Raw genomic sequence first — 25,703 nt, 5'->3', positions numbered from 1 at the left:
CAAGTTACCCTTTCCTGCTCCTCTCTGCCTCCTTGATTGACAGCAACCATGGCAGTCATAATTTGTGCCATGGATGAAGCCCTCAACTATAGCCAGTAAGCTTTCCAAGGGTTAGAAAGATTATTTTCTGCTAAGACTAGGTGACCTCCACCACAATCCAATTCTTAACTATGAAAACATTCTGGTAGTTTGTCTGGGCAGGCAGAGAGACTCAAAATGTCATTCGAGAGATATCACAGTAGAGGGTCCAGATATTCCCAAAGTCTCTATAGAGATGGATCATGGCCAGAGAAAGCCTCTCCTTAACGATCATGTTCCAGAGTTGTAAGTGGCATTGTCGGAGAGAGGGATGCCAGATGCACTTTTGTGGCTCCTAGGAAGTTTCACTTAAGACAGCAATCTACCTACAACTGCCATTCCAGAAGGTGTGATCGAAGGACCAGCAGGGTGAAATAAATGTTAGAAGGTAAGTGGATGCTAGAATTTAATTTCAGGAGGATTTAATGTGAGGACAATCAACCATATATATATATGAAGCCTTCAAGGTGGCTGCATCATTTACTGTTAAGAGTGCTCATAGAAGGATAGAGTTTTAGTGTCAGCATGGATAACAGTTGCTGCTTTATAACATAATTCTATGCCCAAAATACAGTGAGAGCCTGTCACATATTTTGGCATTCAAGCCCCCATCAAACTTACCCCTCCCTTACCCAGAACATTACTCCATTGTACTTTATAAGCATAGTGGTGTATGAGGGTGGCTTTCAACAGGATTTTAGTTAATGCTGAAAGAGTACCCTTCAAGCCACTGAGTATAGAAATTAATTTATATGAAGGAGTTTGTTCACACAGGGTTCAGCACCTATTGTCTCAGCTAAGTACGGTGATCGTGTTGAGTTTCATTATTTTTGTAAGCTCTGAAAAATAAATAGGTCCCCTTTTAGAAATTTCAGGGTTGGTAGGCAATCTTCTTGTTTACACATATCAAGATTGATTGATAGAGCCATTGGCTAACGTGGTATGAAAGCAAGATTGTAGTGGATTGGACTGTAAGGTGATAGAACTGTGATTCGCCTTCGTCATCTCACTGAGTCCCAAACAGACCGTATACTTGCTTAGATAACTGTTTGTGCCTCTGTCTTGTTTGGATTTCTATAGAAAGTCCCTCCTTTAACTGTTCTCTTTATATTTGGCAAGATCTTATTGTTTGCCTGGTGAGATCAATATGTGAACAGATGCTCCTGCCCAGCATGAATGGTTGTGTCAATTTACTGTTCACACTAACTTTAAATGTAGGTGCATAGCACACTGCGATAGCTATAAAAGTAAATCTGGGCCCATTTCCAAATGTTTGTCTGGCTTTAGTGAGGACGTGCTAGACCAATCAGTCAAAAGCTTTTTCTCCTTCTAAACAGACTAGTACTGTGGGGCATGACAGCCTTTAACTTTTCCAGCTAAGTCGATAACGCAGCAGATATTGACATGAGTCTGCCAATCTTGGATCAATCCAGACTGGTTGGTATATAAACAGTCTGGAGGCAGGGCATCTAGTTGTATTTCAAGTATTTTAATATAATGTTTTACGTCAGTTTATCAAAGTAATGGGCCTATATGAAGCTCAGTGTCACAGATCGCTATGTTGTGGAGTCAGGGAGATGGTGCCTTATCCCATCTTGTGGATCATTCAACCCTCTGCAGTAAATGCAGTGACGAGGTTGATTAGTTACAGTACTATTGACGTAGTGAAAGCCTTGTAAAATCCACTAATGTAGCTATTACTACCTGACGCCTTGTGTAATTTAAGAGACTTTATTGCGACTGCCACCTATGATGTTCTAACAGGGGATCTTGGGTCTTCAAAGTGTTAGTCGAGCCCAGAAGTGAAGAATATGATGGGTAAGCTGATTGCGTATCATATGAAAGAAAATCAGGGAAGTATCAGAAAGCATAGAACTTGTGGAAATCAAGGAAGTATCGGAAATCATAGAACTTGTGGAATGGTTATTGTTGGACCTGGCCCTTTTTGTAGGGTTATCCCCAAACTTTTTGCCATCTTCCTCCTATTTTTTCTGACCTGCTTTTGTTGGCTTTAGGACTCTGGGCATTTTACCACTGCTGACAGTGCTAAGTTGCAAGTGCTGCCTGTCTAAATTGTATTGGTGATAGGTTTATTCATGATTGGCATATTTGATTTACTAGTAAGCCCCTAGTAAAGTGCACTGGGTATGCCAAGGGCTTGTAAGTAAATTGCTACTTGTGGGCCTGCAGCACTGATTGTGCCACCCATATGAGTAGCCTTTAAACATGCCTCAGACCTGCCACTGCAGTGTCTGTGTGGGCACTTTTAAACAGCTATTTCGACCTGGCAAGTGCACCAACTTGCCAGGCCCAAACCTTCCCTTTTACTACATGTACGTCACCCACAAAGTAGGCACAAGGCAGTCCCATGGTCAGGGTGCATAGTATTTAAAAGCTAGGGCATGTACTGATGTGTTTTACATGTCCTGATAGTGAAATACTGCTAAATTCGGTTTCACTTTTGCAAGGCCTATCTCTCCCCTGGGGATTGCCTTGAAATATCTTTTGAGTGTAATTTCCCCTTGCAAGCAGATAGAGATAATGAGTTAGAGGTCTCTGAACTCACAATTTTAAAATACAACTTTTGATGAAATTGGTTTTTGGATTGTAGGTTTAAAAATGCCACTCCTAGAAAGTGGGCATTTTCTTGCTTAACCGTTCTGTGCATCTGCCTGTCAGTGGAATACACGTCTTGGTCAGGATGACAGTTGGGCCGTTTGTGGATTCACTCTAGACAGTCACACAAAGGGAGCTGAGATGTGCCCTGCATTTCCTGGCAAGTCTTCCTGACCTAGAGTGGTGGGAGGAACTGACACTTGCAACCTGAGTAGGGCTGTGCCTGTCCCACACACAAAGTAGTCTCCACCCCCCTACAGTGTGTCTGGGGCCAGGGCAGGAAAGGCAGAGTCTTGTGCACTACAAAGACTTCTGTTTGAAGTTTGCCTACTTCAAAGACAGAAATGGGTATAAGTCCTGGACTGCTGACCCCAAAGAGTTAGAACACTTCTGTACTGAGGTAATTCTGCCAGGAAGAATAGCTGGATGCTGTAGGAGGGACTGCCTGCTGCTTTGTTTTGCTGGCCTGTTGCTTCTGTCCTGGGAGTGAAAGGACTTGAACTGAGCTTGCATCCTGTTAAGAAGTCTCAGGGACATCAAAGACTTCATCTTCCAGTGCCTGGTCTCTTCTGCTGAGAGCCCTGATATGCCAAGTGGTGCCATCTCCAGTCCCTAGGCTCTGGGAAGTGTAAGGTGGTGACCTGAAGGAGAAAATCGATGTGTTGTGGCTGACAAATTGACAAAGCACCTGTCCTGCAACTGGAGAATCGACACAGCGTCTGTTTCACTGCAGCTCCACCAACGCAGCTCGTCTGGATTTTCCATGCATTGTCCTTTGCTGTCAATTTTTCATTGACTCACCACCACCACCTCCTCCCTCCTCCCTCCTCGCTTTTTCAACGCCTCCCCGCCCCTGTGGTACTTTGTGCTATAATTAAAAAAACAAGACATTGATTCCCATGGACTAGGACTCATTTCAACCTTTAAAAAGTGATAGACAAGTAAATATATGTTGGATTTTTGTGGTTTTGGTCTTGATTATGCAGATAAATAATGGCTAGTTTTCTAATTTGGTGTGGAGTACTTTTGTGGGGTTTCCAGTGTGTTATGGTGTGTGTACAAATACTTTACACATTGCCTCTGAGATAAGCCTAACTGCTTGAGCTAAGCTGCCAAAGGGGTAAGCAGGGGTTATCTTAGCAGTGTGTCTCCTTTACCTTGACTAGAGTGAGGGTCCCTACTTGTTACAGGGTGCAAACCACTGCCAACTAGAGACCACATTTCTAACAGTTATCCACTTCCAAAGTCAGAACCAGCCTTGCCGGTGATTGTATGTCGCCTTTCACATTGTGGAGGTGTTGTGTAGTGTATGTGACTATATCAGTTTATTCTGCCCTAAGGGATTAATCCTCAAGTTAATCTTGCTTTACATAATAGTTGTTTAGGCTAGCAGTGTTCCCTATGCCTGTGCCTCTGAACACAGACTTAAAAGCTTCCGAGGGGCTCAACGGTAGCAGTTCCTAGATCTCTCCAGGGGCCAAATCAGCGGTAGACTTTCAGTGAATGGTGTCCTGGAAGTATCTTCCATAAAGTGGAGCCTCATCCAAATGGAGCATGAATGTAGGCTTATACATATATCCAGTGACTTGTGACTGTTACATTCTAAAACATTTGATTCCATGACACGGGCCATATGAGAGCAAGTCAAGCAAAGTCAAGCAGTTTGTCTCCAGGAAGTCACTTGCAGCTTCCTCTGCATTTTCATTTACCTTACTGCTTTGGAGGGCACCTGAAGCCCTGGCCTATCCCCCAGACCCAGGTAATGGGGGGGTGTTTCCCCCCTCCCCCCCATTGGTGGCCCCTCTGTAACAGTGTGGTTGCAGATCGTCCCATCATGGAGTAGGGTAGGTGTGGAGAAATTCTACACCTGGCTCTGCAGAGGCTAGTCTTGGGCCTAGGACCCTTTGCCACTCTCTACCCAGCAGCTGAAGCGTACATTGCCTCCTTCTGGGTTGCTAGACTTTCAAGGTTGCTGCCTCCATGTTGGCAGCAATGTGCACAAAAACGTGCAGGCTCCATTTTGCCCGGCTTCTTCTCATATGTGAACCCAGCCACCACTATGTGCTCCACTGGTGGGCAGAAAACAGCACAGAAGTTTCCCTGCAGTGCTTTTTCATCAATTTATACTGGCAACAATTTACACTCTGAAATGGGTCGTTTGAGGTAGGTACAGCAGGAGCCTCTCGCACAACGCATCCTCTCACTCTGCTCTGATCCATGCACCCAAAAAAGTTTTTCAGTGCAACACTCCCACCGGTACTCTTTGGCATCAGAACATTTAAACACCAACAGGGAGTAAGTAAATGGAAGACAAAATCTCCAGCAAATGAGCATCCGAGGATGTCAGATGTCAGCCTGGTGCAAGACCAAATTTGAAAAATTAATTGCCTTAAGGCCATTTTTCAAGATAGGCTCAAGACAGAGGTCAAAATAGATAGTTTGGTGGATGAACCTTGAAGTTGTTGTCTGTGATCTCTCAGAACCTTTGTAACTCACAGTTCAGTGTGATAGTTCTTTCTAGGAGGCTTAACCTAGGTGTCTAGTGGTAGAGGATCATCTCTTAAGTTAGCAAGAGGGGTGACTGATTAAAGGCAGTGTTGTGAATTAAACACTGCTTGATCAGCAGCTTCTGAAGAGGCTCCAGTGAAGAGGTGTTATCTGAACATTTTAGGTAAAAGATTGTGTCTGCAAAATGTAATGGTTATTGCCATTGGAAAAGTGAAGGAGTGGAAGTGTCCTACAGAGCAGTCATGCATGGAAGTATGTTGTTTAGGTCACTTTGCTATAGTATGAGTGATCGATCTTCACCAAAGTGATCTGCAACTTGTTTTTGGGTTGGCAGTTTAGATGATTCTAAACGAGTGGAATAAAGGTACATCCAGTGTAACCTATGTGGATTTCTGTTTTAGATTCCTTCAGTCATAGCCTGTTGTTGCCCATCCACTGATGAATGTTAGTAAACCAATTTATGTGATGCTTATTCTCATATGCTTTATGAAGGTGGAAATGAATATGGAAATCATCTCTATAGATATTTTAACTAATTCGGGCCATATTCAGGTCATGTGGTAACAGTAAAACGTAGCTGTTGAAGAAATGTAGTGGCTGCATTGCACTGAGGGTTGCCGTATAAAACATTAGTCACTTTTCATTTTTCCTTGGCCACACCCTGTTTATTAACTTAACTCCAACTCTGTCCTTCTCTCTAGTTCGTCATTCCTCCCCTCAAGAACCCACTTCTGTTTGCCCCCTTTTGTCCCGTATGTTGACTCCCCTTACATTGTTATTGTTATATCTGTTTCTCTTTCCCCATCCTCCACCTCCATCGCTACCTACCTAGTTTTCCCCTCTTCTCCCCATCCTTTTTCCTCGCCTACCCCCTTCCTTCCTCTTCTCTCCCTCTCTGTCCTCCTCTCCAGCTTCTTTCTCCCCTTGTTCTGAGGTACCTAGTATCAGTTCTTTTTTTTCAGTTTCAATTTGTGACCCTCTGCTCTGTTTTAGTTGTAAATAATAATATTGCCAGTAGGTGTTTTGCTAGATAGGGTTTTAAAAGTAACCACTATTGAACCAAGTTATTCACATTACAATTTTTGCCTTTCAAGAAATAAACCAGTTAATGTCATTTTTAAATTATGTGGTTACTGCTGTGATGTATCCCACCGGTGCAGGATCTTTGTTAATGCTTAATACTTCCTTGACCATTGTTAAGTATCTGAGCAGACCATTTGAGAATGAATAACCGAAAGTGCAGTTGGACAGCGTGCTTCATTTACATCCTCCTATCTGACCCTAATAGACTAAAATGCTCTAGAAAGGAGTCTTTTTAGAATGTGAGACAATTTGGTTAACTATGTTAGACCTATGTATCTAAGCAGCAAAATCAACTATTTTCTAGTGGCTTGTCTTCTGCACTTCTGAGTTTTATGTAATGAGTGGTGGTAGACGTCCTCAAGTTTCTTGTTTACTTTTGTAGAGTTATGGCACCTTTGATTGCTTTTTATCAACACAGCAATTGCATACGTTTGTAAGGAAGCTGTTTGGGACATGTCTCGTCTTTTTGTATGTAATACTCTCCAAGTGCATCTGCTTGTCAAGATGCAGATTTGTACCAGAAGGTTCTGTGCGGTGTCACCCATTCTCTTCCCCTCCCAGTATTTCTGGGCTGTCATACTTGTTTCACATCAAGTTGGAAAAGAACAAGAGAAGAACACAATAACATTTGCTGTTGTGGTAATCCCATTATTGATTAACGTTTATTGTTTTGGAATCATTAGTACACACATGTAAGTGACAGACCCTAGAGACAATGATGAGATGAAGGCCGTGGCAGGCTGATGAAGTTTTAAAGTGACATTTTTCATTTTGAGAAGGTTTTTTCTAATTCTCAATTTGACTGTTGGAATTTCCCCACATATTTTGAAGTAGAGTGAGTGAGCACTAAATATTAAAAGATCAGTTTCCTTTTCTGCTACAGACGAGGACGAGCTTTTTTCAATGTACATTATGGTATAGAAAAAGTTATTTTAATAAATCGTTTTATTAATTGGTTTATATTGCATTGTCTGTAATATGCCATCTGTACTGAAACTGTTAAGAAGTGCAAAAGTGGTGAAATGCCTTTTGAAACATTGCATTTTTGTTAAATTGTCTTTTCCGTCCTCAGAATAAACAAGAGATTTGCTTTATGAAGGGTGCCTATGAGCAAGTGATTCGATACTGCAGCACTTACTGTTCGAAAGGACAGAATTTTCCACTGACAAATCAACAAAGGGAACTGTACCATCAAGAGAAGACATACATGGGTTCGTCAGGACTCCGGGGTGAGGACACATTGTGTGTTTAATTTGTGTTTAAAATCTGCACACATACCTTAAGGATACCTGCTCCCACAGATTCTTAAAATGAACCCCCTTCTGTGCTGCCAGTTTAAATCTGGAATATTTTTCCATAGCAATCTGCTCGGTCACTGATGCTATTTAGTGCGCCCCTACTTCACAGTTGCATCTTATGGCTGCACCAGAAGTGATGTTTAATTGGTATTATAGGTGTTTGGCCGTTGATTATCGTTTTATTAATTGGTTTATATTGCATTGTCTGTAATATGCCATCTGTACTGAAACTGTTAAGAAGCGCAAAAAAGTGCTTCTTTTCACACCTCCCCCAGTGCCAAGAAACAAAGCCATTCTTGTTTCCTCTCTTTTCCTGATTTGTCTGTGATTTTTCAGGCTTGTGCCGTCCTCAGTCTTTAGGTTTTCAGTCCTCTATGGCTTGTTTCTGTCTGATGTTGGAAATGCATTCACTCACTCCTTTTCAGTGGTGCCTTGTCATATGATGCAACATTCTGCTTGCTCTGTGGCTTGATGCTCTGTGGATAGTGATAAAAGAAAAGGCAAATTGATGGTGCCTACCAGGAACCATACGACCACATCTACTTGAAGGCATAGGGCTCGCACCTGGTCTTGCTTTAGAAATCGTTTCCCATCTCATAAGTGCAAAACATTTAAGAACGAGCACAGGTGCTCATGATCTTATCTTGTGTTCAGCAGGTTTAAGTGTTCTATGCCGGAGAGTTTTCCAAGATTCTTCTTGAAGTGCCTCCTCTGGGAATTAGGTTTCTTACTTTAACTGTAGACACCGCCTCAGCTGCGATTTGGCTCAGAACCTACTCGCATGTTCTTTTAGCAGTCTCTATTTCCTTGGGCTCCACTTTCCTTGATATCTGTTCCAGCGGTGCCAGTTTCAGAACCAACCAAATGCCTACTAAGACAAAGGCAATTTGTAACTGTCTGTCGTCGCTACAGTGAAATCTATGCAGAAACGTCAGAATCTTTTGGAATGTGAATCAACAGAACTAAATGCCATCTTTCCTGTGGTGAAACAATCGCAGCAGTGAGGACAGTAATCTTATGGGCTGCTCAAAAAAATGAGAATGAATGGAATTTTTATAAAACAAAAGTTAGTACGAGGTACATGGAACACACGTCTCACATGGGGGCGACCAGAAGACATGAGGATTACATAAAAACACCTACTCGACTCAATAAGAAACATAATTTTCACACAACTGTAGCGTCTCACCAGCAGATAGTTGGGTACTGAGACGCAAGGCACAGCATTTCCATTGCTCACCCGACGCCCAACCCTTGAGCACTATGCGGCTACTAAAACGAAATAACAATCCAAGAAATATGACTCCATACGCAGTACAGCCTCTGAATAAAGTGTATGATTTGAGAATGCACCCTTTACCTCACTGTAAGCGAAGGTATACGTTTAACCAGTTCATCATTCAGAGGAGACCCCAGAACAAGTCAGGGTCAAAATAAGTCAACATCAATCTTTGGGGCAAGAAATGACTCTTAATTTCCCAGAAAAGGACTCAACAAAGGGCTAAAACACTGTAGTGAAGTTTCAGAGTTTCCTCAGTGTCCAAGATTCCCTGACATTCAGAACAGCATATGGGAAAAATGTGAATTCTTATAATCTGTAAACCTTACTTTAAAATATCCAACTGGCACAGCCTTTCTTCCTCCTAAAAACGTCACAGGTAACCGCCCATACATTAAATAATATTATCTCTGTCCTATTGTTTTGTGAGTACAACTTTGTTTAAACACTTAGGACTATTTTTACTCACTTTTGATGGTGCACACTTTTTCTTGTAGAATGAAATGAATATGATGTAATAAAAGTGATTAACTGATCTTTCTCTATATTATAGAGGATAATGTTGTTATTTAAATACGTTTCTTAAAAGGAATGTGCAGATGTTGACAAATACGATTGTAATGATTGTTTCTTCTTGATTACTAAATAACAGTATACACAGAACACACAAGGTACCTTTATTTTCATACATACCTTCTTATGGACTGGGCACAGACTAACTGAAGGACCTACAGAACACAAGCTGTCTAGACACCTCTGTGAAGGTAGAATTCCTACACTCTTGGGTCTAACTTCAGCTGAATACAGGAGATTACGGAGTCCATGTATAAAGACTGAGACATTGGAGATCAAGATGATTTATTTACTAAGATCTTAGAGGAAAACAATCCTTTGACCAGATTTTAGCCTTAAATGAAGCAATGATGGATCTGATCATGCGGGCTTAATACAAGCCTCAAGCCATTCTGGCAGTGTTTATACTTATGTTGCCAACATTTGAACCTGTGTTGACAGATCCTCATACTTTTTTTTGGCTTAGTTCCCTCTTTAAAGCTTTAGCACTCAGCCACCTTTCTTCTAATTTCAAGCAAGCATCATGGGTTCTGTTTCATCTGAGAGAGAATCAAAGCATTTTGGGTCCTTACAATTCAAGATGTTTTAATTGTGCAGTTGTGCCTTAAGTTATCCTTCTGTATCTGCTTTGTTTGCATTTAACTCCCACACACTTAAAACATCTTTATTTCAGCCAAGCTATCCATGCAGAGGGGCCTGCGCACCATTGCACAATCCATGAGTTTGGTTGTCTTATCCAGTGCCACAAGTGGATGCACACCACTTTGACTAGTGTGGTACATTTCAACCCATTTCAGGACACGCCTTTCAGTGGGCACTGGTTGTACCCAAGTGAAGACAATTCTTACAGAGAAATAAAGTATATATTAAGTACAACCACAGCCATGAAACTTGACCTTTCATCACTTTCCAAACATCTTCCTTGACACTACTGTAGGTTCATCCTGCAATTACAGCCACCAGTGTGTCAGGAACCAGGTGCAGCAGCAACTGCTCACAACAGTTTGTCTGTTCTGAGGTAAAGGCTCAGTCAAGGACAACATCCTAATATGGCATCTTCCCAATCTATTGCAACAACAAAACCTTGTTGACTTATCTGTTCTCCACATTCACAAGACACAAGCCAGGAGTGGGGTGGCATCATTTCTCTATCAGTGGTGGAGGGTAACAGAAGATGAGAGGACACTACAGGTCATTTTATTAAACAACCTTCATAACCTGAGCATCTACAGCTTAGTCCTTTCTTCATTATTGAATTCTTCTGCATTCAAGTCTACTTTCACAGTGAACAAAGCAGATTTTACATCTCAACCTAGAAACCAACATGCCTAGAACTTAAGAAGTTGGCCCTTCCTTTCTATAACATTTCCAGCGGAGATCTTAGCGGTCCTCCTTTCAGGCAGTCGTTTTTCCACCATAGCAATATATTCCAGAAGATGAACAGTGCTAGCTTCCTAGTGTCTGGATCGCTTGGTGGATCCGCTCTCTGTAGCCATAGCCCTTATTCTTCAAGTTGATTAGTTTGGGCATTTAAAAGGATTATCTGACCTCCATCGTGGCATGATTATTTATACTTTGTTGGATATATTTTTAAGCTGCCTGTGGTTATTCGCTTTCTGAAGATTATTCAATGTAAGTTCCCTCTGAATCATCAAGACTTGAATATGTTATATATCTTCCATATGGGCAGATGTTTCAACCATAAAACTGCTTCCCTCTTTCTTACTTGGATAATGACCTTCCTTCTAGCTATCACTTCAGCATTGAAGAGGAGGGATCTCCATAGTCTGTCTGCAGCTTCACTTTTCGCCACCTTCTTGGGTGATGAAGTGGTTCTTCAAGTGCATCTTTTCTGTCCAGAGTAGCAACAAAGTTTATTTTGCGCAAGGTATTTCTCTTTATTCATTCTTCCACCTTACCATCTCTCTGAGGATGATTAGGCACGCCACACTTAGATCCTAGGGCGGCTTATGTACTCAGGACACATTCCTCAGAATTGACAACTTATTTGCAGCTTCTCTGGAGATCTCAACTCTATAAGGCTTTGAGAAAATGTTGGAAAAGCAGATATGATATGGTTATTTTTGACTGTAACTAACAGTTCTGAGGTTGCGGTTAGGCCGGTCCCAGACCATTTGGAGGCCCATTCTAAACAGCCTCTCTACAAGTGGTCTGATATTGCAGCAGTCCTTCTTTTAGTCTTCTGTCCATTCCTTTGCTAAGTTTTCCTTTGCTGCACAAGAATAAAAACAATATAAGGTTGTTAGAATGGTATTGCACTCCTTGTTGCAAAGTTCCCTTGGCATCCCCAGCCAATTTTATGCGTCTACTCCTAAGCTTACGTAGTCTTCTTTCTGCACACTAGGCATCTTGGTTATTTTTCCCAAAATGTTAAGGCTGTCATAAATACAACCCTTTTGGAATTAATTTAGGAAATCATGTCTGTTTTAGTAGGTGACTTTTTTAAAGCAGAATATGTCCTAATGTTTGTTCTAGTCAGATTAAAGTTAAACGTCTAAACTGTGTTAGTTATAGTTAAACCATAATTGTGCAGATTAATATGCATGTTATGCTTCTGAAGTGGATGCTATAATTGTTAAAGGATGTTAAACAGTTAAATCTTGTTCATGTTTCTCAAAAATTAGTGCTAGCATTAGCTTCTGGACCTGAACTTGGACAGTTGACCTTCCTTGGCCTTGTGGGAATGATGGATCCTCCACGGATTGGTGTGAAAGAAGCCATCAACTTGCTCATTGGCTCTGGGGTTGCCATCAAAATGATAACTGGAGATTCACAAGAGACAGCAGTAGCTATTGGTATGTACACAGTGCACAATAATGTGTGAGAAAAAGCTGTTACTGTTGTGTCAATCTGCAGAAATGTATTTTACAACTTTCGTTTATATGAAGTTCCATTGATAAAACAAAAAAACAGTGATTGGTAGTGCAGTATCATGAGGAGCTTGCTTTACCGGAAAGAAAACTTATACAATGAAACCAGACTTCCTTTGCTGGTGTTATCTAAAATGTATTAATTAATACAATTAGCTTATCTTTATTTCCCCTACCTGCTCATGAGGAACTGGTGTCCTAATGTACTAAACACTTTTGCATTTTCAGATCATGGGGTTGTCAAAATCACAGGTTATGAGAAAGAAAAAGTGTTATTTGCTATATACTAAACCCATTTTGCAAGTCAAAAAAACCTTTCCAACTGGCAAAACGAATGTTGTGATCCATTCTCAGTCACATCTAGGAGCTGGCCTGAAAGGAGATTCCCATCCTAATTTGGAGTTGCAAACTATTGATCAGTTACCAACACAACAAAGCAGGTGGTAATTGATTCACTAAGGGTAAGGTATATCACGTGGCACCTCCCCATTTGTGCATTGTGTGATCTCACAGGAGCAAACAGTGGTCCAGGGTCCTCTTCCCTCCTATGTATTACCTAGTGGAAAACATCTTTTATTTTAAAGCAACACAGGTGCCTTTAAAAAATATCCTGCTGGAAATGCAAACAAAGGTATGGTGGTCTGCTGTTCCTTGTAGGTCACTATACTATGGAATTAATCATAAGATTCCAAATGGTAACCTGCCTTATTAGTAATTATTAGACAGGTCATTCTGCAATCCCTTATGAGTGGAGATTTTGCAATTTCGCATGTTAGGATTTAGGTCGCATCCAAAAATTAAAGGCTTGCCGCAAAAGTTAGTGCAAATTTTGCATCCACATTTTATGTCCAGTGTAGTACTACATGGGGTCTAGACCAATGATGTAAAGTTTTCAATTCAGTTGTCCTCAGCATTGCTCCTTCATGTTGCTTTAGAGTTGAACTCTGGTACTGCACTTTTGAAAATGAAACTTGCTTTGGTGCGTCTTCCACTGGGGGTAATTTGAATGATTCAGATCCCAGAAAAATACACACTTGTGGGATATAAATCAGGTAAAATCCAAATACTGTGCATGACAGTTGCCTTGCAGTTAACAGACGGAGGATAATTTAGAGATTCTGTTACTGATAAAACCACATTTTAGCATAGTGGGATACAAATTGTTGTCTGTTGCCTCAATTAGTTTCTAAATCAGATTTCAATAAATTAGTATTTGTGATCCCATTTAAAATTTGTATACAGTGTCATTCTTCTCAGGTTCGTATAATCTTGTAAAAATATATTAAGAGGTGTAGCCAATGTATCTGTATGGCTAGCACTTATTTGTGAAGATGCAGGCACACTTCATTTCTGACATCGCCACAGACCCTATGGCATGCTGAAGATCCCATTGACTCAAGATATTGATACTGAGACAGTGGTAATCACAGTTTCATAACATTGTAAAACATTTATTTTGGCCAGCAACCCCACACATCTGGACAATTCATGCAGAAGTAGAGGCCTTTCTTCAAGTCCATTTGGATTTAATTCAGGAAATTACTTTTGAACACCCCAGAAAGAGCAAGCCCCCCTTTATAGTTTTTGGGACAGTATAAAACTTCCAGAGAGGTTCTGCAGGCATTCATGTGCAAATGAGTGTTCACCTGATAGCTACATCAGTATAGTAATTGGTATGGACCCCAGAAGCTTGCTGGAGTTCGCGCAGCTTGTTAATGCAGGCAGAAATACCCCCCCTTATCTACATGAATGTATGTTAAGACGTACTGAGTGATGTCATATGACCAAATGAGATTGTTCAATCAAGCATGGAGTTTGCAAATTTTTTATGAACAGAGTAACTGCTCATCAACAGAAGAATGTGAGTGCCATCTTAGAGTGGAACTCAAAAGAGACCCTGATGACACATAATGTAGAAGCTCTGAAAAATCAGAGGCAGGAATCCATCAGAAAAGAGAAAAAGAACATTTATTAACATGACACGGTGACAGCTGACTTGAGAGGTCAAGTCCAAGAGTCCAAATTGCAGAACTCCAATACAATCTTTCATTTCTGCAAACCACAAAAGATGTATCCAGGCTTCTCATTGATTATCCAATTAAACTTCAGCATACAATCATTTCTCAAACATTAGACTCCAGCTACGGTTTCATAACAACCATACATGAGGTCCAGTGAAATGACAGATAAAGAAATTACTAAACAATGGCCTACGTGTCCCACATGATATCAAATAAAAGCTTTCAACAGTTGAGAAACAGTATGTGTTCCAGATAATATATGTCCTAATATTTGTTGCTTATGCTAACGTGCAGCAGTACATCACGACAGCTGTCTTCTTGGCAAGCCTTGCATTTTGTTGCATTCTGAGCATAAAATGAGAAGAACAAATAAACACGGTCCATCAGTGTCATGAACTTCAACAACAGGCTGTGCTATCATTGAGTATCACAGAGCTGAGCACAACAAAATGGATTCCATACTCAAAGGAAAGAAATACAATTTCACATTCCGCTCAGGTCCAGGCACGAGGGATGGATATGCCATTTGATGACAGTGATGCTTGTGTAAGTAAGGTGGATGAGACCCTTCAAGCGATTAAAGCGGACACAGAAACAGCACATTTACTGGGCATGCTGCAGAATAGGCAGTCCTACAGAGGATTTAAAAGACAATTTTTAGCAAAGGATAACAGTGGTCTTATTTTTGACCCTACTCACCAAATAGATCATATTGCCAAAACAGTTCCTATGGACAACTGGCAAGGCAGCAGACGCACAGAAGACAAGGCTGCAGACCATCCAGGAATAATCAGGAAAGGAAGTTAACCCTCCAGATTTGAGGGCCATGGTGGAAGGTCATGACTTCCTCGAGAATGGTGCCCATGACATTCAGATGCCGGTTGGAGGAAGGAAGTTTTATTTCAGGAGTTGGCAGCATATAGCAACGGAGAAATGGGTATTGGAAATTGCAAAGCAAAGACATATTCTGGAATTTATAGAGGAACTGCCATCAGTCCTGCCAATAAGAGAAAAACACAGATATCTGAGAGAGTTACGGACAGAAATTAATATAGAAGAAGGCTATCTGAAGATTGTCAATAAAAGAAATATACAAGGGGTTGTCCTCATGCTTCTTGTGCATTCTAAAGAAATCTAGAAAATGGGGTCCAATACTGAATTTATAGGCACTGAACAAGTTTATAAAAATGCAGAATTGCAGCATGGTCACATTACACGAAATTCTTTGGTTTATAAAAACAGGAGATTTTCCAAGTTCAGTGGACTTGAAGGATGCAAACTTCAATTTACCCAGTCACAAGAAACACAGAAAACATCTCTGTTTCATAGTGGTCAGTCAACACTATCAGTTCAAAGCCCTGCCTTTTGGTCTTAGGTCAGCTTCTAGAGTCTTTACCAAATGCATGGCTCCAGTAGCAGCACTTATAAGGAGAAAAGGGGTATGGTGTATCCATACATGTACGAATGGCTTATAAAGGCAAGCCCATTGCAAAGGAGCAGAGAGATAACAAAGTGAACGGAGGAAGTTCTTCTGCACTTAAACCTATCAATAAATACAAAGAAGTGAAAAATTTAGCCAAAACAGGATTTGATATTTCTAAGAGCATGAAGTAAAACATCAGCGGGCATGGTGTTCCCTTCATAGGAAAGAGGTAGGAAGTTGATAAAGCAGGTGACAACCCTGAAATGGAAAGAAAACTTTTACTGTGAGAATAATCTAGGTAATGCTGGGGACTATGTCCTCATGTATTCTGAGCAGGCAATGGCAACAGAAAAGTGAAGACTGGGACAACAGAATCCAAATAACTTGGAGTATGAAGGGAGCCTTTCGCTGGTGGATGAGGAGTGAAAATATTTTCAAAGGACAAAGTATGCAGTTGCAGAAGGCTCAGAAATATCTGCTAGCAGATGGCTTGAGGATACTCGCAGCAATTAGACAGGATATTTTGAGGGCGTGGTAAGCCTGAGTGGGATATGTTTATCAGGGACCAGAACCACAAACGAAGAAAGTTTTAAGCAGATAGATTTGCCCAGGAACACAAGCCAAAGCATTTTCAGTAGATTGGAAAAGGAAGTTTGTTTACGCATTCCCTCCGATACCGTTGATTGCAGTGGTAATATATAAAATTAGAAGATAGAGTTGCACAGTGATTTTAGTAGCACCTGAAAGTCCCTGTCAACATTGGTATGCAGACCTTTAGGAGTTGTGTGTGGAGAGACCATTGGAGTTAAAGCCAGATGCACAGATACTTTCAAAGCACAAAGGACAGGTATTTCACCACAACCCAAAGTCGCTTCAACTGGTGGCATTGCTCATTAGGACTTAGAATGTGGCCATTTGACTATACCAGAGCACTGTAGAGGGGTTTGTAAAGAAAGCAAGGGCCCACTCAAAACATATATCATGAAATGGAACTATTTGTGCAATAAACATGTGAAAAAATACTGGATCCAGTGTACATGAAGCTGCATGAGTTTGTACCATATCTAATGCATTTGGCAAAATCTGGACTTTATTTTGGGTCAGTAAAAGTGCATCTTGCAGCAATCTCAAAATTTCTAAGAAAATCTAATAGAATGTCTTTATATTTGCAAGATTATTTAAAGGATGCATGAAAGGTTTATTTAGAGCATTTATTCCAGTACAGAAGATGGCGGGTGAATGGTAACTAAACACAATATTGGTAGCTTTGATGAAGTCCCTGTTTGAGCCAGTTCACACTGCAACATTAAAACATTTGACGTGGAAGACTACTTTTTTGTTGGCCATAACATCAGCCAGGAGAGTTGGTGAACTGCAGGCAGGAATTGTATCTGTTTTGTGCAAATGAAAAGGTGACAATGATGACAAATCCAAATTTATACTGAAAGTGCCAACTACCGTTCACGTTGGGTAAAAAATAAAGTTTCTAACGTTTTTTGCAGTCCCAGTAACAGCAGCTGTGTAGGTGTTGCATTTGTTCGCCAGTAAGAGATGGCTAAAGTTTTATTTACAAGCTACTAAGAGATTTCAAACTACTGCTCAGTTGTTTGTTGCCTATGGCTTTGGGAAGTAAAGGAAATGCAGTATCCAAGCAGACAGTTGCATGCTGGATTGGGGCATGTATTGTTACAGCTAATACTGTGGTGAAAAGGCCACTGATGCAAAAAGTCAGGGCGCATTCAACAAAAGCAGTGGCAACAACAGCAGCATTCGTGTCATTTGAGGACATTTTCAAATCAGCAACTTGGAAAACAACATGTTTTTGTTAAGCATTGTTGTGTAGACTTGCAAGTGAGCAAGGAGGCTGTGATGGGTCGGGCAGTTCTCTGGAATCTCTTTGCATAAGGTAAGCCTCATTCCCACCTTCCACAATCGTTAATTATGGCGCTGCTATGTTAGTCTTGAGTCAAGCATTTAAATCTTTGAAAGATGCAATGCAGAGCAGAAAATAAGGTACTTACCTGTAACTCTGGTTCTCCAGCATTGAGATCTTTCATACATTCACATGCAGCCCACCCTCCTCCCCTTTGTTAAGGTTGCCATATGAATATACCAAAAATTAGTGAGAGAGGACCTTGTGGTTCCGAAAATCTGACCGTTGGAAGTGTCAGTAAGGGAACAACTGGGTGTGGTGGATTCTGATTGGCTGGAACCTGACGACGGGAAAGGATTCAAGCATGTAAATCTATGAAAGATACCAATTCTGGAGAACTGAAGTTACAGGTAAGTAACTTATTTCCTAACAGGACCTAAGGTAGCTGCTTTATAAAAAAAAATATCACATGTATCTAACCCTGGTGACCTCTGAACTTTGAGCCTTTGATGCAACTAAGAGAAGTCACGAATCGGAATATCAAATGAGCCAACCCAGAGTCTAGTCCTGCAAACAAAGGCTAAATAGATACAGGCTGCGGTTTAGCTCCCAAAGTAATTTCTGATATTGTGCAGACAGAATAGGGGATAGGGAACCCTGAGTTCATAGCAACCTTCTGTCTCCAAAAGTCAACAGTTCACCAGAAAACTGAAATGAAAAAGACTACTAAAGCTGAAATCACGAAATTCAAATCTCAAGACTGCAGCGATGAAGTTATTAAATTCTAATTTTAGTAGGTGACTACAATCTAACAATAACCTTGTTGCTTGTATGCTTTCAGCTATTACAGTATGTATGCTGTTGCAAGTTTAGAAATGCGCTCATTGTTATGTCTTCTGGTCAGTCGATCACCAACCAGTTCCACTGTGGTGCCATTGAACTGTGTAATAAACAATTCAGCAGTAAATCCTTTTCCTGCTTATTAACCAAGCATGTGAGTATTTTTACTCCCTCCAGAAACCTCAGACAGGCTCATCCTGGTCAAATCATTAACATTCCCGATATTTCCCACAGATAACTCGATTTTGATTCAATTGGACAGCTGTACTTCAAGTGTTTCATGTCAACTAAGTTTTATAACTTACAATAAACTATGCTGGTTGCCTTTGGGAATATTCCCAGATTGTCAAGCCATGAGTTACCATAAATCTTGTCATTTGCACCATTCCATTTTTTACTTCTAACTGCAGATTATCCACCTTTTAATAATCTCAAGGCACCAGGCTTGATCCTAAATTCTTGCAGCAGCTGCTCCTGTATGGCAAGTGCGCTCTGATGCACCAGAAGGCTTGACGGAACACAAGAGGTCACCCCTGAGGCTACAGTCTTGATCCGAGTCACATGGTCATTACTGAAGATCGTGGGGCCAATCCCACGCCAAATCATACTTCCGATTCAAGTCCTTTTGCAAGTCTAAGGCATGTCACAAGATTAGGAAGTCCAAACTGGATTATTATTCCCACTCGCAACTCGAAATCAGGCAAGAAGCCACACAGTGGGCACTCCAAAGGCCTAACTCAGAATCTTCCTACTCTTAACCCATCCTGTGGCTGTTCCCAGGTCATCCTCTGTTCCTCGGCCATCATTGACTGCTGCAGAATGAGTTCTTGATGCTGCAAACCTTAACAGTGGTGCTGGTTCCCACTGGAATTCCTTGTTCCCCCACAGAACCACAGCACGTAATTTTCCCCCCAGCTCGGACTGGTGCCAGTGGTCCTCGTCGGGACCACTGCCTATGCTGGACCAGAGCAAGACTACACGATACTTTGCTGCACCGGGGCTGACCCTGACTTTGGTGGCTCTATGCCACGTGGTCACAGTGCTGAACTCTACCATGGATCTGATGCTGGGTGCACCAGATCAATGTCGTGTTGCGAAATCACCAAGGCACAATCAGCATACGTATCGCAGCCTCTCCATACCGCAGTACTGTAGTACTGTAGGAGGATGGAAGCCCTGTTTATCTTTGATTTCATATGCACTTCATATGCACTTCATGGGCTCATGATATTACCCACCACTTCAACAACGATAAGAGGCAAACTAATCTCCCTGCCCCACTTCACTCCTTCATTACACTGCTGCCAAACTATACTGAGGCCTACAAAATACAAGGGGATTGGATACCTCTCCGTAAACTGAGCGGGAGTGTTTCTCCTTGTCCACTCACTGACGAGAGTGCCTCTTTTGTGATACTCAGGCGATCAGTACATTTTTGCCTAGAGGAGGCCCTCAAGTTGGTACCTCAACTGAAGGGAGGAGAGATGTTTTACACCTGCTCCTTCATAGTTGCCAAGAAAGACTCTGCCCATCCTAGATCTATGGCCTCTGAGTGCCTTTTTTTTTTTTTTTTTTTTTTTTTTTACATAGGAACCAATAAAAAATGCCGATGGCCCAGGCTCTTTCTGCTTTGAAACAAGAGTACTGGATTCTGTAATTTGCCTGCAGGTTGAGTGTTATCATGTATCCGTCCTGCAGTCTGACAGACCCTACCTGTGGTGCACAGTTGTGGTAACAACCCTTTTAGCTTGCTGTCTCACTCTTTGGCCTCACCTCAGTCCCTTAATTGTTCACAAATTGATATTGGTGGTCATTGCTCCTCTTTAAAGGATGGAGGATATATGTATTCCTGTACCTTGGCTGCTCAAGGCGGGCTTGCCACAGTCACCATGGACCATCTTCAAACAATAATCTCCCTTTTGTCATCCCTGGGGATATCAGTCAGAGAGACTGTTCCTACTTGATTGTAATCCAGAAGGTCCTATTTATAGGGGCTATACTGTACATGGTGGTGTTCAAGACATTACCTCCGCCACACCAAGTCCATGACATTATAACTCCTGAGTATCAGTGAGGATAGTTCTGATGCTTTATGGGCTTCTAGCCTAGTCCATCCTTGTTGTCTCTTGTGCCAGATGGCACACGCAGACCACCCAATGGAACCTGTTTCCAGTGGGTGCAGCACCACTCTGTCTGTTTGGACACAGTTTGCATCTTAGAGTAGACAGCCCAGGTCCTCCGTTGGTGGCATGAAGATACCACCCAGTCTTGTGGCAGGTTGCTCTCAGTACTATACCCAGAGCTCCAGAAGTGAAGGATGTCTGTGGGTTGGGAAGGTCACTTCAGAGAGGTGGAGATCAGGGATCTGTATTCCCCAGCAAAGCATTAACTCCACTCCAATCTGATGAAGCTTGTGCCCCCCAGATGTCCCTGAGAGCCTTCCTCCTGGCCATCAAGAGATGCCTAGTGCAGGGCAGCATATGATCCTGGATTTTGTGCCAGGAGGCACTTGGTCTTTAGAGGTGATTGGATAACAGGTGATCTTACAAGTGGCCAACCACATGGCATGGTTGCTGAACACCAGAGTAGATAAATTGAACACACATCGACTGGCTGACCACAAATGCAGTTTTCATCCTGGGGTGATGCAGGATATCTTTAGGCAGTGAATCATGCCCTGGCTGGATCTTTCTGTTGCTGTAGAGATCGCTTAGTATGAGAGCTATTGTGCGCCGGAGTTTCCACTATGGGGATTCCTAGGAAACACAATGTCTTTATTACCTCAGTTTCCGAGGAAAATAAGGACAGACTGAGCCCAAGTCATCTTGATAGGCCCCGGGTTGAGCCAGGAGTGTGTGGTACCCCTTTCTTTTGAACCTCATCATTTGCCCTCCGAACCTGATATGCCTTTAGCAGGACCTCCAATCTCAGCTGCAGGGCAGGGTCCTGCACCAAGAACTCCATTATATACCCCTTCATGCATGGAATTTGACTTGCTACAACAAAGTAGTGTTGATTAGATAGAAGTAGTGGATGTGATCCTTTTGGCTTGGTATCCCTTGACCAAATCAATCAAATTGGTTTGTTGGGAGATGTTTATGTCCTGGTGTATTCACCCTGGTCCCTTCCAGGCCAAGTTATCAGATGTTTTGTTTATTTATTTATTTATTTTTAACTCTGGCCCATAAGGATTTGCAGCGAATGCAGTTAAAGGTTATATGTTGGCCTTTCCGGCCTTGGACTGGAAATCCAAAACAGGTACATTTTATATTTTATTTCCCATAGTTTCTTAACCAACCGTCTCTTTGCAAATCACCTCTTGTGATATATTTCTGAAAGGTTTGATGCACATGTTTATGCCACAGTCCTTTATAATGCCTCAATAGAACCTAAACGTGGCTCTCACGTTTCTGATACTTACACTGTTTGAGCTTATGCATAGTGGTTTCCTACAGCTCTTTGCCATCAAAACTGTTTATTTTGCGATCTCTTCTGTTCCTTGTTAGTGAGTCGCAGGTGCTGTATGTGCAGCTTCTTACACCACCTTCTTTCCTACCAAAACGGTGCAAAGGACCCAATGCCTTTCTGCCTAAGGTTGTGTCGCCCTTCCACGTAGTCAGTCCATCAACTTCTGTATGTTATTTCCGACTCATCCCTTGAAAGAGGAGGGGACGTTCCAGAGACTTGATCCTCGGAGATTCCCCAGGCTCGAAGTGCCAAGATGGTAGGCGGTGCAGACAAGGACACTGTAAAGGTGGATTTTCCTTGCATATGCTATGCTCTGGCTATGGAGCCCCCTGAAGGGGCATAGCCCCACCCCACCATAGCTAAGTCTGCCACAACGGTGTTGTTTCTTTCTTGGATATCTGTCAGGTAGCAACATGGGCATCAGTTCCCACTTTTACCAAGCACTACTGCCTCAACAGTTTGGTACATAGAGAAGGTCAATTTTCCCACTCTGCTGGACTTTTTGTTTGAGTCATTTGCTTAGACCTGTCACCTTTTCAGAGTCATTGCTTAGATAACTATTCTAAAGATGAGGAATCTGGAAGCTAGAAGCATCCATCAAAATAACTTGTGACCTACCCTCAGTAGTGCTCTTTCTGGTCAGTACTCTACCTAACCCCAACAAACTCTCATCTCCCTCTTTTGTTGAATGAGCATCTGAAATTATGAAGCTAGTTTTCGGCACACTGCCGGGTGCAATTTGTCACAATTGTGCCACTTCTGAGGACGCAGAAAGGAAACTGATGTCAGCATGCAGAGGTGGCTCCTGCTTATGGCTTTGCTCTGATACTTTCAGGCCGGAGTATGGTCAGCATCCAGGAGCAGTTGCTTTAAGAATTTTGGATTCAGCCTGGCATGAGGGTATTATTCTTAAGGGGAGGAATCAATAGTCACTTGTTCCTGTAATCTTTAGTAGCTTGGCTTCACCCTGCCTATGATGTTTGTGATTGGTGGGTTAATTGCAGCAATTGCCTCCACCTTCCTTTGAATTTACCGGAAATTGTTTTTTCCAGCTCACATACTGGCTTCAGGACAAGCCCGTCCTTTAGATGTTATCATGAGAAATAACTTGGATCCTATGTGAGAGTTCCTGCTGAAGTGAAGATCGATTAGCATAAAATGTACCTGTTTTGTATTTCCAGTCAAAGGAAATTTCTGAAAATGGTACTTCTAAAGACCATACTGATGTTTTCTGGAAGGAACCTTCCACAATATTACCCAGGTATAGGGTTTCTAGGCCTCCTAACACTAAGGACTTTGTCAGTGTGCCAACACAAGACAGAACAACAGTTGGACTGCAACCACACAAAAATCCACTGAGCAGTGTTTAAGTAAGATATGTTTCAGGTAGTGATTCTTTAAAATATCATAAAGATGATTTGTAGAACCCAAAAGCACACTCGAGAATCTTAGTGTTCTCAAGGTTTTCTATCCAATAACAGAAAGGCACACTCAAGAACTCTAGGAAACAATGGGCATATTTTAAAGATTTGTTTTAAAATGAAAATCCTATTCTAGTGCACACAATGTGAGTAGTAACCTGATTTAAAAGAAACAGAATAGTAGTTGCAATGCTTGTGAGAAATGTGAACTGCAAAAACATTGCAATATATTGACTGTAATTTTAAATCAATCCCACCCTTATATCTTTGCTTTCTAAGCTAAACTCAACACCAAAAGAAAATCCTAATTCAAGTTTCAAAGATGGTTAAATCCGGCATATCTGCTTTGAACAATAAGGCTGATGTTCAGTGTAATAGCACTGCCTGCTATTCTTGTCTGCTTTCATAGACAGGCTGATAAGCTCAGCGAGCAAAGGCTAAGCACGCCTGCCATTAGGCTTCAGCGCATCATACTTCTGGCAAGAAGTTCCTATCTTACTCATCAGACTTTGTTTCTTAGCTTGTGTTACATCTGGTCATTGTCAAACCTTTTAGAATAAACAATTAGCCGAGAATTGCTTTGTTAAACCTTTTGCCTATTTTTATTCGGTGAAACCTTACCCTTTACTGAACAATAAAAATTTAGAAATTAAGTTTTTAATTTCCATCAAACCTTGTTCATAACTCAAAAACAATTATTTGAAACAGAGAATTCCATTCATACTAAATACTCTGAATATATTCAAGAAGACTTGATTATCATATTTCAATAAAGGTATTAATAAATATGCATTCTAAATTTATCACTTACTTCTAAATAGTGTACGTACCTTAAGGAGGATACCTAGAAGTAAACATGATAATTATAATAAAATTACTGTCTAAAGCCGATGCCATTAGGTTCTGGTCCATTTATGGTTGAACCGGTAGATAGCCCTGTTAGTAACTTGCAATAGTTTGCTGCAATATAAATTGGGAAATGTTTGCAAAATACAGGAAAAAACATATGCGAGTAAATTACTGACTTTGTGAATCTATAAACAAGCTACCATACCTTGAAGTTAATCTTAGAGATTTGTAAACAGAACGTAGTTTGTAAAAGTGGATTGTAACACATTTTATTTCTTCTGCAGCAAGTCGCCTGGGCTTGTATTCCAAAGGCTCACAGTCCTTTTCCGGTGAAGAACTTGATAGCTTGGACATTCAACAACTATCACAAATTGTACCAAAGGTTTGTAGCCCTATTTTATATTCTTCTACATCCTTGACAAGGGTTGCATAAAAATAGAAGCATAAGCACTATATTTTCCTTCATGCATAACCTGAAAACTGTTGAAGGTGGATTTTGTTTTGAAAACTGTAAACGTGTCATGAACTTACTGGGAAAAATAGGCTTGCAACTAGCAGAAAGACTCTGGATTGAGTTTCTCCATGACTTCTTTTAAGCAACAAATGGAATGATGAAAGCAGGCGTTGATAAATCTTATAATTGTGGTTATTGTATAATAAAAAATGTTTTCTAAACTTTCTTAATACGTAGAACAAGTGCCACGAGGCATAGCAGTGCAAGTTTTCTTTACACATCTCACGCAATGAACTGATCCAGAACACAAGTAATATTTCCATCATCCCTTTTAACACAGCAAATAGGCATATTATAGGCAAAGGGTGTGCAAAATTCACTTGTGTAGCAAACAGCTATAGCACAGGCCAGCAGCAGAGTAAACCCCTGACTGACTCATCTCGCTCCCTCCCCCCAACACCACTCAGGAAGTGTGCTGCACAATCTTCCCACCGACCAAAATGCTGTATGGTGTCAGAGCAAGCGCCACAGAGGCATAGCAATGCAAGCTTGCTTTACACATCTGACACAGCGCGCCGCTCCGGGACATGTAGTAGTACTGCAGTCATCCATTTGAACACAGCGAAGAAGCATAGCATGGCCAACAGGTGTGCAGAATTCACTTATGTAAAAACAGCTACAGCACAGGCCCGCAGCAGAGTAAACCCCTCTACTAACTCTTCCCATCACCACAGAGATGTGGAGCACAATCTACCCCCCACTGACCAAAATGTTGTAGAGTGTCCGCAGGAATAGTGGAGGACAAATACAGGTCAGAAATGCATTCCATCCACTCTCATCCCATGCAGTTCTTCACACATGCTTCTTGCAGCCTAGCACAACTGCTGGGCTGCAAAGACCTCCTGGCCAGATGACATCCTCTTCATAGCCTTAAATCATGTGACTTTTAATCTTAATCTCACAATAAGCACCTTATCTCCTTTAACAGTCGTTTGAATCTCTCAGTTCTATGTGTAATGAACAGATTC

At 41.4% G+C, this 25,703-nt stretch overlaps 1 protein-coding gene across 3 annotated transcripts in view; it reads left to right on the top strand.

The window, feature by feature from the left end:
- ATP2C1 (ATPase secretory pathway Ca2+ transporting 1) overlaps positions 1–25,703 on the top strand; it is a 472,867-nt gene that overhangs the window by 324,160 nt on the left and 123,004 nt on the right. For all 3 annotated transcript variants that reach the window (XM_069211924.1, XM_069211925.1, XM_069211926.1), the window contains 3 exons: positions 7,358–7,514; positions 12,081–12,251; positions 24,506–24,603. In XM_069211924.1, coding sequence (XP_069068025.1) covers positions 7,358–7,514; positions 12,081–12,251; positions 24,506–24,603 — 426 coding nt within the window. The remainder of the gene's footprint in view (positions 1–7,357; positions 7,515–12,080; positions 12,252–24,505; positions 24,604–25,703) is intronic.

This window comes from Pleurodeles waltl, chromosome 10, assembly GCF_031143425.1.
Source record: "Pleurodeles waltl isolate 20211129_DDA chromosome 10, aPleWal1.hap1.20221129, whole genome shotgun sequence".
Classification (NCBI taxonomy): Eukaryota; Metazoa; Chordata; class Amphibia; order Caudata; family Salamandridae; genus Pleurodeles; species Pleurodeles waltl.
Note: the sequence above shows the minus strand (reverse complement) of the source record. Positions and strands in the feature narration are given on the sequence as shown.